The 19,948-nt window shown below is 40.1% G+C and overlaps 1 protein-coding gene across 1 annotated transcript in view; it reads right to left on the reverse strand.

The window, feature by feature from the left end:
• Positions 1–17,452, reverse strand: part of ZMAT4 (zinc finger matrin-type 4) — a gene marked incomplete at both ends in the record, with an annotated part of 264,719 nt that extends 247,267 nt beyond the window's left edge. Inside the window, one exon of the mRNA XM_080929128.1 lies at positions 17,351–17,452. Within this exon, the coding sequence (XP_080785254.1) occupies positions 17,351–17,452 (102 nt within the window). The remainder of the gene's footprint in view (positions 1–17,350) is intronic.
• Positions 17,453–19,948: the final 2,496 nt, after the last annotated feature.

Genomic DNA, 19,948 nt, shown 5'->3' on the forward strand with positions numbered 1-19,948 from the left:
ATGTCCTAGCTTTATCACTCCTAGATACATAACAAAAAAGATTCTAAATCAACGTACCACAGCAAGACTTACATAAACTTGTTTATTACTGCACTATTAATAGTAGCCAGGAAATGGAACCAGCCTAGATAGATATCCATCAGCATATGAATGATAAAGAAAGTCGTGCTATATATACACAACAGAATTTTATTCAGCTGTCAAGAATGAAATTATGACATTTGAATAAAAATGGATGGAACAGGAATCATTACATTGGTGAAATAAGCCAGACTCAGAAAAGCACTGTGTATTTTCTCTTATGTCCCAGATCTCTCTGTGTGTGCATGCCTCTGTGTGTGTGCATGTGTGTATGTTTGCACATGTATGTATGTGTGCATTGTGTTCTTGTATGTGTGCATGTGTTTTCTTATGTGAGTGCATATGTGTATGCATGTGTTCTTGTGCCAGTGTGTGTGTGCATGTTTACATGTATGTGTGTGCTTGAGTGTGTGCTTGAATGTGTGTGTTCTCAAGTGCACATGTGCCTGTGTGTGTGTGTGTGTGTGTGTGTGTGTGTGTGTGTGTGTGCAGCAGTTGGGACTACAATAGGGGAGGAAGGGATCTACTGAAAGCAGAAAGCCAGACAGGGTTATAAAATGTTTGTTCCCCAAAAATAAGAGGGACTATTTGGGAGGGGGAAGGAGAACCAGCAAGAGGAAGAGAGGAGTGGTGGGAAAAGATGGGGGAGGGGAATGAAAACAAAGTACACTGCCTGTGTGACAGTCTCAACAGTCTGACTCTATATCATAAACTTATTTTAAAGGGAAAAAATAAAAAATACTTAATATTATTAACCAGCAACAACATGAAAATTTAAGCCAAAATCTTACATTATGTCACTCCTGCTAGGATGACTATCATTAACATGAATAATAAAATCAGGCATGGTGTTGCAAACTATAATCTCAGAACTTATGCTGAAAGAGGAGGCTCTACACAGGTTCAAGGTCAGCCTGTCTTAAAATACAAAACAGTGTGCACACAAAAATACACATGTACACCCACACATACATGAAATACTAGTGAGGGTATAACACATACATTATTAGTAAGAATATAATTTGCACAATCTATATGAAAAAGTGTGGAGGTTCTCCAAAAAGCTAAAAAAGAAAAAGAAAAGGCAACTGTATGATTTGTGCAATTCACCTTTCCTATCTATTTCTAGGTCTATGCCCTAGGAATAAAGTCAGCATACCAAAGAAACCTGGACACTCATAGTCATTGAAGTATGCCCACAATGGCTAAACTAGAGGCTCACCCTAGATGCCAACGAACAGTCATCGCATCTAAAAACAAGTATTCAACCATAATACAGGAAAGCCTTAGAGCTGGCAAGATGGCTCAGTGGGCAAAGACATTTACTACCATGCTAGAAACATAGCTCTACTAGCACACTGTTTCATGCATTTATGTGCATGTACATGCATGCATACACACACACACACACACACACACACACACACACACGCCACACACATACACACAAATAAATAATATCTTAAATTTAAGAATTAAAGCCTCTTTTTTGTAACAAAAATAAATGGAACTGGAGACCATTATGGTGACAAATATGTCAGAGCCAGAGAGTCAAACATGCCATGCGCACTGTCTTGTACAAAAGCTGTGAAACATCCACTTGGACAGATTAGTGGTGATTAGGAACCAGGATGAGGGGGAATCAGGGGATTCGAACCAAGTGCTGATAAGTACATGCTCCGTGTATGTACAGAAATATCATGCAAAGCCCAAGTGGTAGGTATGTATTAATGCTTATTTAGATATTAATAAATAAGATACAATTTTAAATAGATAAAAATGGAATAACCAGATGGTGTACTTAAATATTTCATAATACATATAATTTGAACCAATATCTCTTAAAACTGGAGAAAAGAATTTCTCAAGTGTTCCCATGAACAAACTTCTTGGGGATCAAATAAATCTTGTCGAGAAAAAGTAAGTTTATCTCCGTCCTTTTTCTAAAATCCTTCCCTTTTGACTGTTAACATGGAAAATCTTGTAAGAATACATGCAGTCAGGATCATCTTTAAGAAACAAAAGTTTAAAAGCCGACGAGAATCCACAGCCTCAGGCTGTCTTCCTAACCAGGCGTCAGAAACACCTCTGTGCACTTTCCGAACTCTCACTTGGGCATGTGGGGTTTAAACAACTTAAGCATGTGTGGAGATGATGTCACACCTCACTAGTGGAGGTTCACTTTGTTTCATTTAAACTCAGTACACAGATGACAGACCAGAACATCTTCATGATCCCACGCAGGACAGAAATCTCAACACAAAGGAGTAGGATTTCTGAAATATAAGCAACTGTACTGCTCCGTCATATGCTGCCCAAGGCTGGTTTTGTTCTGCATCAGGAACAATGAACTCCTGTTTCTAAACTATTAGCTCTATCATATATTACAAATTTGGCCCAATGAAAAGACACAGGCAATGCTTTCCAATACTTCCCCATTTGCTGCTATAGAGAATGAATCGAATCTCATCTGCCTTGTAAACGGGCTGTGCTTCTCTCTGGTGGCTCACACACCCAAGCCTTGCCTAGCCACAAGCAGTTCTCACATCTATACAGGTGCCGTTAATAATCTGTTCGTAAGATTTGAGCTCTTTCATATTTTCTTCTTTTAAATGTAAGCACTTGTCTGCGCATATATGTATGTATTACACACCCACATGCAGATACCCTAAAAGGCCACAAAGAGGTATCAGGTCTCATGGGGATGGAGTTACACATGGTTGTGATTCACCCAATGTGGGTTCTGGGAACTGAACTCTGGTCTTCTACTATAGCAGCAAACATTTCTAATCACTAAGCCAAAATCATAACTCTTGACCGGAAATAAATGCATGGATTTGATTTTGCTTTTCCTCTGCTGTTTTGGCTTTGGGGTGGGGTTGTGCTGGGAAGGCTGTTGTTGTTGCCTTTTTCATCTACAAATTTCTAAAACATAGGGAAATGGGATTTATTACAGTGCTTTTATGTAATGTAGAAGTTTAAAAAAATGCATTGGGGGAGAAAATGCAGGCACATATCAGTGTGGGTCATCGCCTGGCTCCTAACTCAGAAGGTTGTAAATGCCTGCAAATCATCCCTCTTTTCTGATCTGATACTATCTGGCTAATGGAAATGTGGGGGAGGGCAGAAAGCTGACACTGTGTTCCTCTAGTTGTGGTCTATTCAGTGCTAGCGCTGTAACACCATTTCATATTCCTCTTCTCAGAAAACACTTCATGATAAAGTCAAAATGTCATGTGGTCCAGTAATTTCAAGTTAGTGGAATCGGAGTATTGATTGTTATGTAAATACTTATGCCCAGCGTTGCTTGGCTTTGCTGGGTAGTTCAAGGATACTTGAGATCTTAAAGGACCAACACCTACTCCTAGCACCTCTGTGGCTTTGTCCTATTCAACACTAGACTTTCACAATCATTTGCTTTGGTCTTATGACTATACATAGCATGGGAGGAAACTGAGTTAACTGGATTGTTCACACTGACATGAGCAAATCCAACGCCCCCTAAAGCAGGAAAGGTTAAGACTGTCATGCACATTTGCATTTATACTTCTAGATTATCCTGACTACCCAGATGAAGAACAGACAGGAGGTAGTGAGAGGGAGCAGGGCAGGAGTTAGACATGTCACTCAGAACATGAAAGCACACACTATATCGCTTATTCAAAAAAAAATAATAATAAAACATTCTTTTTTACCTTTAGAACAAAATAGACTACATTGGAACACCTGAAAGCATAAAGTTTTACAAAGAGAACCCTGAACATGGTTGTGATTTGCAAGTAAAATATGATTTCAAAAAAAAAAAACAGCTTATGGGGGAAGCTGAAAAATAAGAGAGAACATGTTTTGATTTTTTACTTCAGGAATATTCAAGAGAGAGCTTGGCAAGAAATATTCATATCATTCTAATGACAGACAATGTATTTTTCTAATGCCAAAAGCTCACACAGACTCGTATTGACACCGATAGGTTTTAAGTCACATCGCTCGCTGCAAGGGGACCTGCAAAGCAATAGATATGCTTGGCTTCATTCAATCAGTGGGGGTGAGTGTGCACTAGTGAGTGTGCAATCATGACTTTGCACTAGTGTTATGTGGCCACATCCTTCAGGAAGAGCAAGACATGGTGGCACACAAACTCCTAAAAATGGAAACCCAACAGAGATGTAAGGGAAAGAAATAAAGGAGTACATAGAAAATAACCTCCAACCAGAAGCCAATTTAAGCGGCAACAATAGCACATATTCAGGAAAGCCTTCTCAGCACAGAGAGACACAATGAAAAATCAGCATTGTTAGAATCTACACAAAATTTAGCAGCTTAAAAATTATCAAAACTCATCCGAATGCACATAATAGAATGGGCACAGGTATTTACAGTATCTGAGCCCAAGAAAAAGAAATGAGAACAAACATAGGGAAAAAAATCCCAAGGAAACCAGAGGAAATACAGACGGAGGATATGAATAGAAATCAGATAGAAAGGAAAACTAAATGGCTGAGCAGTTTCTGAACGTTATTATAAGTTTATCATTATAGAACACAATTTAAGATAAGAATACATGAAATACCAAACAGATTAGGGGAGATGAGGATGCTAAATTATTGACAGGCATGCAACAATATGAGGACTTTTATGGACTATGGGTAGGAAATTAAGGCTTAGTTGAATTGTGAGTTAAATTGTCCTATAGTGGAGGACAACCTCAGTTGATAGAGTGCTTGTTTAATATGCATAAGGCCCTGGGGTCAGATCCCTAGTAATCTGTAAGTCATGCATGGTGGCGAATGCCTGTAATCTCAACACTAGGGAACATGGAGACATGAAAATGAGTCCAACGTCATTTTCAACTACATAGCACATTCAAGCCAGCCTCCCCTGAGATCTCATCTGAAGACAAAATAATCCAGCTAACCAGTATGTCTTATAATGGAGGAATTCTGAGTTGCACTCTACAAGCATGCAAGACCAACTCCCAGAGAAGTTTTCCAGTAAATCTATTAAGGATAGTTGTCAAAGCACCATGTGTGGGGGAGGGGATCTTGGAGACAATATGGATGTCTGTTCCTAATACAATGGTAAAGTAAAACTGAACCAATACTCGCACAGAGTGTTGTGTAGCCGTCAAGAAGCAAGGAATCAAATGCACGTGTAAAAATATAGTACTGAACAAACAGCAAGGTGGGGGTGAGTTCAATATTGGGGAAAACATTTGCACACACTGAACAACCATCCTTGCACTCTCATTGTTATGTTCAGTCAGAGGTTACACTAGAAAGACAGAAGACAAGAGAAACGCAGACGTGAAGAGATGAACAAACACTCAGCAAAAGAATCGTGGGGAGCAGCCACATGAGTAAGTGTGCTGGCACCTTGCACAAATGTGAAAGGCTCACTTTGCCTCTGAGCTCTTCCCCTCCACAAACACACAGCAGGGGCTTCAATGGAGAACAACACAGACACGTTCTGAGTGTCCGTCTACTGAACACATCTGGCCGGTGACCCTCAAAACTGGTGAGGTCTTCAAATATAAGGGAGGTCTGAAAAGGAGTCACGGGGTGAGGAGCAATAAGTGTGACACTTGAATGCAAGGCGAAAGCTAAGGTGGACTCCTGGGGCAGGAAAGGGACAGGAAAGAGATCTGAATATAGTCCAGACTTGCTACTGAATAGTGTATATTATGTAAGGGTAACCCATCAATGTTGCTTCATTGGATGGCAAATTTACTATAGTATTGGAAGATGCTAACAGTAGAAGAAACTGGGTCAAGTTTAAACAAATAAATTCTAGTATTGGTTTGCAACATTTCTCTAAATCTACCGCTATTCCAAATTTATCTAAAAATATCCACACCCATGAAGCTATACACATTTTAAAGCACATAAATAAAAAGTGTATCAGATATTTATAAAATGATTCTGGGGATGCAGTTAAGCTGCTAAAGTGTTTGCATGCCATGGGTCCCAGCACCACATAAACTGAGATTAGTAGCACAGGTCCTGAGAAGTAGACAATGGAAGGTCCAAAATCCAAGGTCATTTTTTGCCCCACAGTAAGTTTAAGGCCAATCTCAGCTATATTAATACTTGTATCAGAAAAAAAGGAAGAAAGAAAGAAAGGAAGAAAAGAAAGGAAAGAAAAGAAAGGAAAGAAAAGAGGAAGAAAGAAAGGAGACAGAAGGAAACAAACAAAGAGAGAAACAAAAAGAAAGAGAAGGAAAAAAAGAGAAGGAAAAAAGAAGGAAGAGAAAGACAGAAATGGAGGAAGGAATAATTGCAGAAAGGAGGGATGGGGTGGGAATAGGGGTAAGGAAGAAAAGAGAAAAAAGAACAGAAAAAAAGGAAGAAAGGAGGCAAGGGTAAAGATTTGATAGGAGACATGAGGAAAAACATTTAAATTTCTAGAACCTACATAAAAAGCCAGATGTGGCAGATGTACCAGATAGTGATGATAAGCCTATAGTGATGTGGGGGAGGGAAAGGTGAGATCCTGAGAACTCACCAGTCAGCTAGCCTTATAATTGCACAATAAACCAGAGACCAGAGACTGACAAAAAGAACAGAGGGAGGCCAACACCAGAGGGTATGCTTGGCCCTATATGCAGGCCCAGTTTGGCATGCATGAACACGCACACACACACATACATGCACGCACACACACACATTTTTCTACTTTGATGCTAGTTACTGCTCTTGCTTCTTTTCCTTAGTATCTACCACCAGCCTAAAGTGCAAAGGTCTGAGCAATGTATTGTCTATAAAAAGCAACACATGGCAGAAACCACAGCTGTGCCCAGACCTCACTACACTGGGAGAAAATATCCCTTTGTGAGCCCTCTTTTCAGCCACCGCAGGCTCAAACATTTAAATCCACTAGGATGACTTCAACAGTAGGAAATGCAAAAGCAACAAAGCAAACAATAAACTCAGGTTGTCTGGGAAGCTTGTCACGTGGCTCGACTATGCAGTGTAGTTTGGTCCTGAAACTTTTTCCAATGGAGTGCATTTTATATAGTACTGTGGACCAATAGGAAAGTGTGCAACTTAACCATATATAATATATAATATGAAGTTACAGGCCTATGCCCTGGCATGGTGAATAGAGCAACTGGGTAACTTCTCTGGCTCTACCCTCTAGGCACACAGCTTGCCTCCTAGGCTTTAGCCAGAACCACTCTCAGGTGCTGCTATTCTTGGCAACCATCCCATGGTATTAGCAACCCCAAAATGGTGGTTCTTCTGTTGAAATTGGGCTGCGTTCTCACCAACAGCATCTTCTGGACTCTCTCAGGCAACTCCAGCCCTGCCACACAGTGCCAAGCGTCACCTGCTCTCTATGACCCCTCCATGCCTTCAAAACCAGTGCCTACTGGGTGAGTCTCATACCTCCAAGTTGTGCTGCCAGTAGGAGGTACAACCTCAGGAACCTCTGGAACACAGCTTCTGTGTGCTGACTCTGAGAAAACACTTCTCAAAAGATTTCACTTCAACTATGCTGGTCTCTTATTAATCACTATTAACTTCTCAGTTCTAGCTAACCAGCATCAGTTGTCCCAGAAAAGCAATATATTTACTTCAGTGATTCAGGTCTCTTGTTAATTGTGGCTGATTTTCATTCTCAGCTAGCTAGAACCACAGATTCTCGAATTGAAATATGCAATGGCCTGATAGTTTTTCATGCCTCTCAAACCTCCCTCTGGAATTTCTCAAGCCAGACCTCCATTGTCTGCATTTCTCTCAGCACCTTTACCTTCCAACCTACCATGTAAGAGCTCACCAAACTTTTAACACTCAATAATTTTACTTTTTTATTGGATATATTTTATTTACATTTCAAATGTTATCTCCTTTCCAGAATTCGTCTTCATAGCCCCTGTCCAATCCCCCTCTCCCTGCTTTTTTGAGAGTATTCACCCACCCACCAACAACCTCCCTCCTCCCTGCCCTGATATTCCCCTACACTGGGACATCTAGCCTTGGTAGGATCAAGGGTGTCTACTCCCACTGGTGCCCAAAAAGGTCATTCTCTGCTACATATACAGCTGGAGCCATGGGTCTATCCATGTGTACACTTTGAATAGTGGTTTAGACTCTGGAAGCTCCAGTTGGTTGGCATTGTTGTTCTTATGGGGTCGGAAACCCCTTCAGCTCCTTCAATTCTTTCTCTAACTCCTCCATCAAGAGTCCCATTCTCAGTTTTATGGTTGACTACAACATCTGCCTCTGTATTTGTCATGCTCTGGCAAAGCCTCTCAGGAGACAGCTATATTAGGCTCTTGTCAACTTGCACTTTTTGGCATCAACAATTTTGTCTGGCATTGGTGGCTGTATATGGACTGGATCCCCAGGTGGGGAAGTCTCTGGATGGGCTTTCCTTCAGTCTCTGCTCTAAACTCTGTCTTTGTATTTCCTCCTGTGAGTATTTTCCCCCTTCTAAGAAGGACTGAAGCATCTGCATTTTGGTCATCCTTCTTCTTGAGCTTCATGTGGTCTGTGAATTGTATCTTGGGTATTTTGAGCTTTTGGGCTAATATCCACCTATCAGTGATACCATGTATATGTGTGTGTTGTGATTGTATTGCCTCACTCAGGATGATATTTTCTAGTTCTATCCATTTGCCTAAGAATTTCATGAACTCATTGTTTTTAAGCTGAGTAGTACTCCATTATGTAAATGTACCACATTTTTTGTATCCACTCCTCTGTTGAAGGACATCTGGGTTCTTCCCAGCTTCTGGCTATGATAAATAAGGCTGCTATAAACATAGTCGAGCATGTGTCCTTGTTGTATATTAGAGCATCTTTTGGGTATATGTCCAAGAGTGGTATAGCTGGGTCCTCAGGTAGTACTATGTCCAATTTTCTGAGGAACCGCCAGACTGATTTCCAGAGTGGTTATACTAGCTTGTAATTGTCTCGCGCACCACTTCCCGCTGGCAGGAAAAGGCCTGCAACCACAGGATTCTTCTGCGAACAACCTTTATTGTACAGCACTCTGAACAGGGGACTCCACGTGGGAGAGAAATGCACTGCTTTTATATGCCCAGGAGACTTGTGTCGCTACCTGATTGGTGCGCCCTCCAGTAACTCATTAGCATGCCCGAGAGCGGGCTATGACATGTATATGGCGCATGCGCTCTAAGTCTCTTGGCTGGGCAACAGCTCTGTTTGCTGAGTCCTTGGCGGGAAGCCGGCGCCATGTTTGGGTGCGGCACAAACGGCTCTCTACATGTAATCCCACCAACAGTGGAGGAGTGTTCCTCTTTCTCCACATCCTGTTCAGTATCTGTTGTCACCTGAGTTTTTTATCTTAGCCATTTTGACTGGTGTGAGATGGAATGTTTCTCACTACTTATTCAATATAGTACTCCAATTCCTCGACAGAGCAAATAGACAACAAAAAGAGGTCATAGGGATACAGAGTGGAAAGGAAGAAGTCAAAATATCTCTATTTGAAGATGATATGATAGTATACTTAAGTGACCCCAAAATTCCACCAGAAAGTCCTACTCTTATAGCTGATAAACAACTTCAGCAAAGTGGCTGGATATAAAATTAACTCAAACAAATCAGTAGCCTTCCTCTAATTAAAGGATAAACAGGCTGAGAAAGAAATTAGAGAACTGACACCCTTTCCAATAGTCACAAATAATATAAAATACCTTGGTGTGACCCTAACTAAGCAAGTTAAAGATCTGTATGACAAGAACTTCAAGTCTCTGAAGAAAAAAACTGAAGAAGATCTCAGAAGTTAGAAAGATCTCCTATGCCCATGGATTGGCAGGATCAACATTATAAAAATGGCCATCTTGCCAAAAGCAATCTACAGATTCAATACAATTCTTATCAAAATTCCAACTCAATTCTTCAAAGAGTTAGAAAGAGAAATTTGCAAATTCAACTGGAATAACAATAAACACGGAATAGTGAAAACTATTCTCAACAATAAAATAAATTATGGGGGAATCAGCATCCCTGACCTCAAGTTGTATTGTGATTTAAAAAAAAAAAAAAACTGTATGGTATTGGTACAGAGACAGGAAGATAGATCAATGGAATAGGATTGAAGATCCAGAAATGAACCCACACACCTATGGTCACTTGACAAAGGAGTTAAAACCAACAAATGGGAAAAAAACAGCATTTTCAACAAATGGTGCTGGTCCAACTGGTGGTCATCATGTAGAAGAATGCAAATCTGCCCAGACGTATTGCTCTGTACAAACTCAAGTACAAGAGGATCAAGGACCTCCACATAAAACTAGAAACACTCAAAATAATAGAAGAGAAAGTGGGTAAGAGCCTTGAACACATAGCCACAGGGGAAAATTTCCTGAACAGAACACCAGTGGATTGTTCTCTAAGATCAAGAATCAACAAATGGGAGCTCATAAAATTGCAAAGCCTCTGTAAAGCAAAGGACACTGTACTTGGGACAACCAACAAGATGGGGAAAGATCTTTGCTAATCCAACATCTGATAGAGATCAAATATCTATTATATACAAAGAACTCAAGAAGTTAGACTCCAGAGAATCAAATACTCTATTACAAAATGAGGTACAGAGCTAAACAAATAATTCTCAACTGAATAATATTAAATTGCTAAGAAACACCATGTTCAACATCCTTAGTCACCAGGGAAATGCAAATCAATGGTTTTTCTAGCTTAAAATTCCAAACTCCTTCCTCAGTCCCAGAAAAAAACATGATTAGACCTGTCCAGCAATATCCACCCCACTGTGGTACTAGTTTGTCCTGGTTAAGGTTTCTATTGCTGTGATGATCAAAAACAAAAGCAACTTGGAGAAAAACGGTTTGTTTGGCTTACACTTACAAATCACTGTTCACCTTGGAAGGCAGTCAGGGCAAAAACCTGGAGGCAGGAGCTGATGCAGAACCCATGGAGGGATGCTGCTTGCTAACCTGTTTCTCTATGGCTTCCTCAGTCTGCTTTCTTATAGATTCCTGTATCCCCAGACCAGGCACCACCCACAATAGACTGGGGCCTCCCCCATCAACTACTAATTAAGAAAATGCTCAACAGGCTTGCCTACAGCCCCATCTTATAAAGACATTTTTTTAATTAAGGTTCCTTCCTCTCAGATGACTTTACCTTGTGTCATATTGACACAAAACTATCCAGAACAAATACTCAAAGCAGAGGATACCATTATAATCTATTTTTCTTCTTTATTAGTAAAATCTAAAACCTTTCAAAAGAATGGAAGGGCTTTTACAAGGCGGCATAATTGGTTTTAAAAGATTGTCCTGGTAGGGACCAAGGCAAGCTGTAAGGTTGAGCAGAGGGGCTCCTACCAGTAACTTTCTGTCCAATGACATGTGTGCATTTATATACTACTCAAAGAAAGGGATCACAATAATGAATAATGACTATCAATTTATGTAATCTAGAATTATCTGGTAAATAAACCTCTGGGTATGCCTGAAAAAGATTATCTGTATTAGGCTGCTTTAAGGGCACTTGGAGAGGGGTTGTCCATATTAGGCTAATTGCAGTGGGTAAGCACTAGCATTCTGTGGGCTGGGACCAAGACTAAATAAAAAAGATAAAGCAAGTTAAATGCTAGCATCCATTGCTCTCTGCTTCCTGGTGGGGATGCCATGTGACCGGAAGCCTCACACTCCTGATACAGCACCTTCCCCACCATGATGGACTTCTATCACTCTGTAAGCAGCAAACAAACCCTCCCATCCTTCATTTGTACTGACTGGAGGAACTGGATATTATGTTGCAGCAATGAGGAAAGTAGATGAATAGTGTGAAACAATTCAAACTTATATATACATATATATATGTATATATACGCATATATATATATATATATATATATATATATATATATATATATATATAAAACTCTACTCCAAATTAAATCATCTTAGTAAAAGTCTAAGGAAGCTAATTAAATTCTCAAGTCTTAGAGAAGAGGGAAGTGCACTGTCTGAAGAACCTGAGAACTTCGGAAGAAAGTGAGTCTAGGCACATGCTGTAGCTCAATACTCACGCTACTCAGGTCAAGAGACTTTGGGATTTCCTCTTTGGCTAATACAGAAGAATTTTAAAAACACAATCCAGTCTGGAACGAATATGTCCTCTGGTGAGTGCTAAGAAGAACACTCTGGAAGATAAGTCATCAGTGAACATTTCCAGTCTATACTGGTGGAACTCTAAGAGATAAGTAGCAAACATATCACTAAACAGGTTTTGAGAGCTAAAGTCTGTCTGCCTTTTACCAGGGTTTCATTCTGGATGCCAAGGAATTACCAGGCAATTCAGAAAATATTTTGGTATAACCGTGAGTTACATGGCTTGGGAAACAAGGGGATGCAGAAAGGACAGATGCATTGTGGGATCGCATTGTGTTTGTTTTATACAACTGAGTCAAGGAGGTGGGTTTTTTGTACACAACTAAATAAAGGTTCTTAGTATACAGATGAACGAGGAGGCAGGTTTAGCTAATTTTGGTAGGAGGTCTTTTTAGGGACGTTGTCTCAGGCTGCTGTCTTCCAATGAGAAGAAAGCAGTAGTTGATATTTTCTATATACACTGTTCATCATTCTTATTCGAACCAGAGGAAGGCTTTTCTACTCCCATTGCCTGGGCTATAAAGATGCTTGACATTTCCATGACTATATTAAATATTACAAATTCACTCTGGAACTCATCTACTCTCTGCAACCATAAAGAAGATATTTATGTCACAACAAAAATAAGGGTAGAGTTTTTTCCATTTGTAATATAGATTATATATGGAATACGTATTGGTCATTCATGCACACACATACATATTGTGTGTGTATGAACATATGTATGGAAGAATTACATTCTATTCTTATGCATAAAATGTTTCAAAGAAAACTGGGTGCATCTGGAGGGCTAAGAAGAATAAAAGGGAAATTTTATACATTATACACTATTTTAAATTTACTGATTTTTTAAATTATGTAAACCCAGTGTTTCAAAAATGAATAAAACATTAATATAAAAAGAAATTTTCTCCAAAAACTTAAACAATATTAAAAATACCTGATTATAATATAAAAGGAAAAAGAACTGAGTGACAAAGACACAAATCAAGATACAGGGAACTAGAACAGTAGTGTTTACATATACAACAAACACAGTAAATGTGCTTACAGTGAGGATCCCATCCAGTTTCTGACTGTGGCAACACATATGGTGTCAAAGCAAAAGAGAAACACCCAGTTTCTCTGCACAGACAGATCATATGCATCTGTCTGAATCAGAGTTGGTATCACTGAGATAAAACTCCATGACCAAAAATGCCTTGTGGAGGAAAGGGTTCATTTGATTTACACTTCCACATTATAGTTGATCACTGAAGGAAGTCAAGACAGGGCAGGAACCTGGAGGTAGGTGCTGACTTAGAGAATGTGGAAGGGTGCTGCTTACTGGCTTGCTCCCTCTGGTTTGCTCAGCCTGCTTTTTTTTTTTTTTTTTTTTTTTTTTTTTTTTTTCACAGAACCCAGGAGCACCTACCCAGAGGTATACCCACCCACAAAGGGCTGGGCCCATTCCCATTAATCACTAATTAGGAAAATGCTCTCTAGGCTTACCTACAGCCTGATAGTGAAGAAGTTATTTTCTCACTCAAGGTTCTGTTCTCCCAGATGATGCTAGTTTGTGTCCAGTTGACAATAAACTAGCCATAACAGCATCTTCCTCCTCAGTGAGTCTGCTGATCCTACCATCTATTCACTTTCCCCAACTCATCAGAACTAGCCTGGGTCACACTGAAAACAGCCTTCTACTGAGTAAGCTTATAGCTCTGTGTACCTACATTCAAAACTCAGAAAGAACATAAATAAATGATTCAATGATACAGCCCAAAGATTTAGGAAAAGAAAGAACAGACCAAAGTCAAACCCAGTTAACAGCAATGAATAATAAAACTCAGAGCAGAAATTAATGAAATAGAAACAAACAAAGCAATACGAAGAATCAGTAAGTCTAAGAATTGGTTCTTTGAGAGGTTAAACATGACTGACAAACATATGGCCTAACTAACTGAGAGACAGAAAAAGGGACACATTTAAAATGTATTTTATGAACTAAAAATCCTAAAAGGAATGAATAAATTTCTATATTCAGGCAGACCAGCAAAATTAAATCAAGAAGCCAACAACCTTAACAGACCTATAATAAATGAGAAAATTAAATAGTAATACAAAGCCTTTTAGTAAACGAAGTCAAAGAATAGATGGATTCACAGCAGAACTCTACCAGACTTTCAAATATCTAAAACCAACTCTTCTTAAACTATTGAGGGGGTGGGGGAGGGAGAGAGAGGGAATGAGGGAAGGAGAAAGGGAGAAAGAGAAAGGAGAGAGATAAGAGGAAGGAGGGAGAGAGAGGGGAAAAGGAGAGGTAGAGAATGGGGGAAGGAGAAAGGGAGGGAGGGAAGGAGAGAAGGAAGGAGGGAGGGAGGAGAGAAGGAGGAATGTTTTCAAACTCCTACAAACTCCATGTAACTCTAATACCCAAACCAGGCAAAGGCACAATGAAAATGAAAAATCATCAGCCAATAACCCTGATGGACACAAACTCAAAGATGCTGAGGGGAAAAATACTTACAAAAAGAATACAGACATAAATAAAAATAAGATTATCCACCATGACCCAAGTTGTTTATCTCTGGAATGCAGACATTATTCAAGCATGCTAGTAAATAATTACAATAAACCACATAAATGGACTGAACTACAGAAAGACCATTTCTAATACTGGTTCCGAATCTCTCCAGTATCTCAGACCAGTGCTACCAGTCACATAGAAATACACAGTGATGATCACTGATGTGTTCCCATAGGAAAGCAGAACCATTACCAGCCTGGACTGGAGGAGTGAGTCACATGAAAGGGAGCACTGAGAGTCACAGCAACGTTGTTCTCAATGTGTTGAGTGAGATTTCTATCTCATTGAGAAACCCACTCAACAGTTCACTGCAGCAGAGGCTGTCTGTGGAGCTGAAGGCAGATGAATAGAATACCAGTTTTCAAATAGTCCCAGTGGTTTGGGGCACATTACTTTTTAGATGTTCCAAACAAAGGGACAAGAGAGACAAGAAATGGAGGGATCTGCCAATTCTGTGCCTTAGCCTCTCTGCAGCCAGAATACACAGGCTGTATCTGATAGAAGGAAGGCAAGCAAAAGGCATCGCTCAGAGCCCACCCACATTCTGTGGGAATGCACTTAAAGTCGCTGGGCGAAGTGTGACACCACTGATGGGGATCCTATTGACCAATTTCCTTTTCCTAACCCATGTGTGCTACATTCAATTAACACGTACCATCAACAATTAGATTCCACCACAGCAAGAGTCCAGGACATCAATAAGAGAACCTGAGAACAAAACAACTACACCTTTAGTCAAGCATCTAGGATGCTCTACTGTTTTCTTGTTAGTTTATTTCAAAGCCTTGTTGTCTTAAGTACTCCGGCATTAGCAGTCTGGTTCTACTAACAGTACAGCATCTCCAGCATACTTAGGAGAGACCCATCCACCTTACCAATGCCAAGAATACCTATAATCAAATAAAATATATATTAAATAATATATATGTGTGTGCAGGTATCAGTCAGGAATTAGGGAAGAGCAAATAGCAAAACAGTCTCTGTCCTCAAACATCATGAACAATGGTTAAAAATGAAATCGGAGAGGCCTGATATGAGGGTGTGCAGCTTCAGAGCAGAAAGAACTCCCCTGATCTTCAGTAGCATTTCTTAGTAACAGTGCTGATGTGCGCTTATGAGCCATGTCCACGGAGATCAAAGAGCTCGTTATTTCCAAAACAATGAATTCATTCCTGATAAACAAATTCACTTTTTGCCGCTTCCAGCACTCACTTTCTTCTTGGCAAAAGAATAATGTGTCAGCCCCCAGGTCCAAAATTCTCACACAAATCAAAAGTGGGCAGAGGGGGTGGAGGAAGGGAGGGTCCAGAAAGTTACAAAAAGCAAAAGTTAAATTCGCTACAAGCTGATACTGAGCTGAATCTATGCAGATGTGGTGAGGTGCATGTTAGGAGTGAGGAAGGTGTAAGAGATTATGGAAAAGATATAGGAGGTTCTCTGCAACTATCATGTTATTTTCTACGACCTGAATAAGAAGCCCTGTGCAATGGCAGGGGTGGGCAACTGTCCTGACTTTTTTGCATAGATGTCCATTTCACAGATGTTCAAAGAGCAGGCTTGCTCCCCCTCATCAACACACTGCAGCGAAGGAGTTCATGGCAATAAAAGGAATACTGCATGCTTGACACACTTGGCTTCCAAGGCACGGCCTCAAACACTATGAAAGGCTGCATTCAGATATCACAAAACCCCATGGGGAAGGCAGGTTTCTCAGTGTGCTGTCATTATTATTTTCGGGGTGCATAGAGGAACTTGGGGCAGAGAGGTGAGTGTCGCTTGATGTCACTTTGGTGAGTGAGAGTGACAACTTGGGTTTACTAGACTCCTCAGATGAAAATCAAAACTCACTGGCTAAGCCTTGCAATCCAAGCTTCCTTACGAGTCGCTACACCTGAAAACCCCCATTCCCATGGCTCTGTGTTCTTTTGAAACCAGAATGCACAATGCAGCACTCAGTGTCTTGGGATCCCAGCTCTCTCTCCTCACCTCCTGGCTCCCCATTCCTCCCTGGGACATAGGACAACCCCTCTGCGATCATCCTCTGCTGCTGATACAGGATCAAAGAGCATCCACCTGTTCTCCTGTGCTAAAGTTCACAATGCCCTTCTGGAGTGTTTGGGGTTTAAAACACGCTGGTGATCGCAGGAGATTGCTACTGGGAAGGGTATCTTCAGAGGAAGCACATTTCCTAAAGTGAAGACCCAAGTCTCCTTGTGAGACTACCGAGGGCCTTTGAGCCTGTCTCTGCTTATGGGTCTGACTGACATGTATCCCGCACTGAGAGAACAAACTGTGATCCGTATTCCTCACAGAGAAAGCAAGAAAAGGAAGCCCACAGGGTTCCTAGGATAGGAAGAACGCATTAAAAAACATTAATAATCATATAAATAAATAAATAAAGTCTTGGAAGTAGCCCGAGTTGCAGAATAATGCCCTTAACCTTTACTCCCTATTTCCAAAAAGCACAGTCTGAACCTGAGTCACATTATACAGGCTCACAACATATGGTTCTGCAAACTTCCCAGTCCCATGAGCAAGTATCCTCAATTGCCATAGCAGGACTGCAGTTGAGTGAGCAAGGCTCTGCTTACCTCATAATGGGCCACCCGCTGGGACTCGGATATCAGCTGTGCACTGCACACCTTGCAGTAACTGTCTGTAAATAAATCCTGATCGATATCGGAGGACTTCATCAGGCTAAAGAAAAGTCAACAGAAAAAAAGAGGAAGAGAAAAGGGAATCTGTTACTCTGATGATAACTCAGAATACTAAACGTGTGAAAAGCCAGGGTCCCAGTAGCTAGTGTTCTGATCAAGAAGACAGATATGTTCAACCCCCAATGTTACTATACCAACTAACCTCAATAATGAGGAGTTGATCATCTGCCTATGAAAATTCAACAGAGGTGCTAGAGCCTTAAAACATAGAATCCATCTTTAATGTTTCTGCTTAAACAAATCAGATTTGTAGCTATTGGTTTTTTTGTGACAAAATAATTAACACATGTGATATAGATTAACAAAGCATTGCAAAGTACCCAATTCATGCAACAATGGCAAATAGATCAAAAGCATTCTGATACATTCCCACCCTAGAGATAAGATGTGGGTTACAGCCTTCCAGTTTCTGCCTGCGCCTGGAGCTGACCTGGTGGTGCCAAAGTACTCTGTACCCAGACCTCATTGGGAGAGAGCCTGTCTCACAGGAGCTCTGATACATCTGAGAGCACAGGTAAGAGCACCATTTCTGCTCTGTGGATCCCACCCGGAGCTCTCAGGACACAGGAAATAAGGTGCATTCTGGGACAGAAAACTGTGGTTTCTGACTATGCCCAATGCCATAGCTATCGATACCCAGACACTGCTGAGAGAGAACTGGTCCCCCAATAGTGCTGACATACAGGATTACAGGAGGGTCAAGCCACTGACAGAATCAGCAAGACCAGGTAACACCAGAGATAAGCAGATGGTGAGAGGCAAGTCCAAGAACCTAAGCAACAGAAACCAAAGTAATATGGCATCATGAGAACCTAGTTCCTCCATCACAGCAAGTCCTGGATACCTCAACACACCGAAAAAGCAAGATTATAAATAATTTCATTAAAGAAATACAGGACAACACAGTTAAACAGGTAGAAACCCTTAAAGAGAAAACACAAAAATCCTGTAAAGGATTACAGAAAAACAGGAGCAAACAGGTGAAGGAATTGAACAAAACCATCCAGGATTTAAAAATGGAAATAGAAACAATAAATAAATCACAAAGGGAGACAACCCTGGAGATAGAAAATGTAGGAAAGAGACCAGGAGTTACAGATCCAAGCATTACCAACAGAATACAAAAGATGAAAGAGAAAATCTCAGGGGCAGAAGATACCATAGAAAACATTAACACAACAGTCAAAGAAAATGCAAAATGCAAAAGGCTACTAACCCAAAACATCCAGGAAATCCAGGACAAAATGAGATGATCAAACCTGAAGATAATAGGTATAGAAGAGAGCTAAAAATCCCATCTTAAAGGGACAGTAAATATCTTCAACAAAGTTATAGAAAAAAAACTTCCCTAACCTACAGAGAGATATGCCCACAAACATACAAGAAGCCTTCAGAACTCCGAATAGATTAGATCACGAAAGAAATTACTTATGTCACATAATAGTCAAATCACCAAATGCACAAAACAAAGAAAAAATATTAAAAGCAATTTAAAAAAATCAAGTAACATACAAAGGCAGACCTATCAGAATCACAGCAGGTTTCTCAACAGAGACTATGAAAGCTAAAAGATCCTAGGATGATGTCATACAGACCCTAAGAGAATACAAATGCCAGCCCAGGTTACAATATCCAGCAAAGTAATCAATTAACAAAGATGGAGAACCCAAGATATCCCATGACAAAACCAAATTTAGACAATATCTTTCTACAAATCCAGTCCTACAAAGGATGGAAAACTTCAGCACAAGAAGAGAAACCACACTCTAGAAAAATCAAGAAAGTAAATTTCTTTCAATTAACCCAAAATAAGATAGCCACACAAACACAATTCTACCTCTAACAATAAAAATAGCAGGAAACAACAACCATTGGTTCCTAACATCTCTCAACATTAATGGACTCAGTTCCCCAATAAGAAGACATAAAATGGCCATCTTGCCAAAAGCAATCTACAGATTTAATACAATCTCCATAAAAATTCCAACTCAGTTCATCATAGAGTTAGAAAGAACAATTTATACATTCATTTGGAATATCAATAAACACAGGATAGTGAAAACTATTCTCAACAATAAAAGAACTGGGGGAATCACCATCCCTGACCTCAAGCTGTATTACAGATCAATCATGATAAAAACTGTATTATATTGGTACAGAGACAGGAAGGTAGATCGATAGAATAGAAATGAAGACCCAGAAATGAACCCACACACCTATGATCACTTAATCTTTGACAAATAAGCCAAAATCATCCAGTGGAAATAAGATAGCATTTTCAACAAATTGTGCTGGTCCACCTGGTGAACAGCATGTAGAAGAATGCAAATCGGTCCATTCTTATTGCCCTGTACAAACCCAAGTCCATGTGGTTCAAGGACCTCCACATAAAACCAGAAACAGTTAAACTAATAGAAGAGAACGTGGGGAAGAGGTTTGTACACATGGGCAGTGGGGAAATTTTCCTGAACA

The sequence above is a fragment of the Micromys minutus genome (genome assembly GCF_963924665.1).
Source record: "Micromys minutus genome assembly, chromosome: 14".
Lineage (NCBI taxonomy): Eukaryota > Metazoa > Chordata > Mammalia > Rodentia > Muridae > Micromys > Micromys minutus.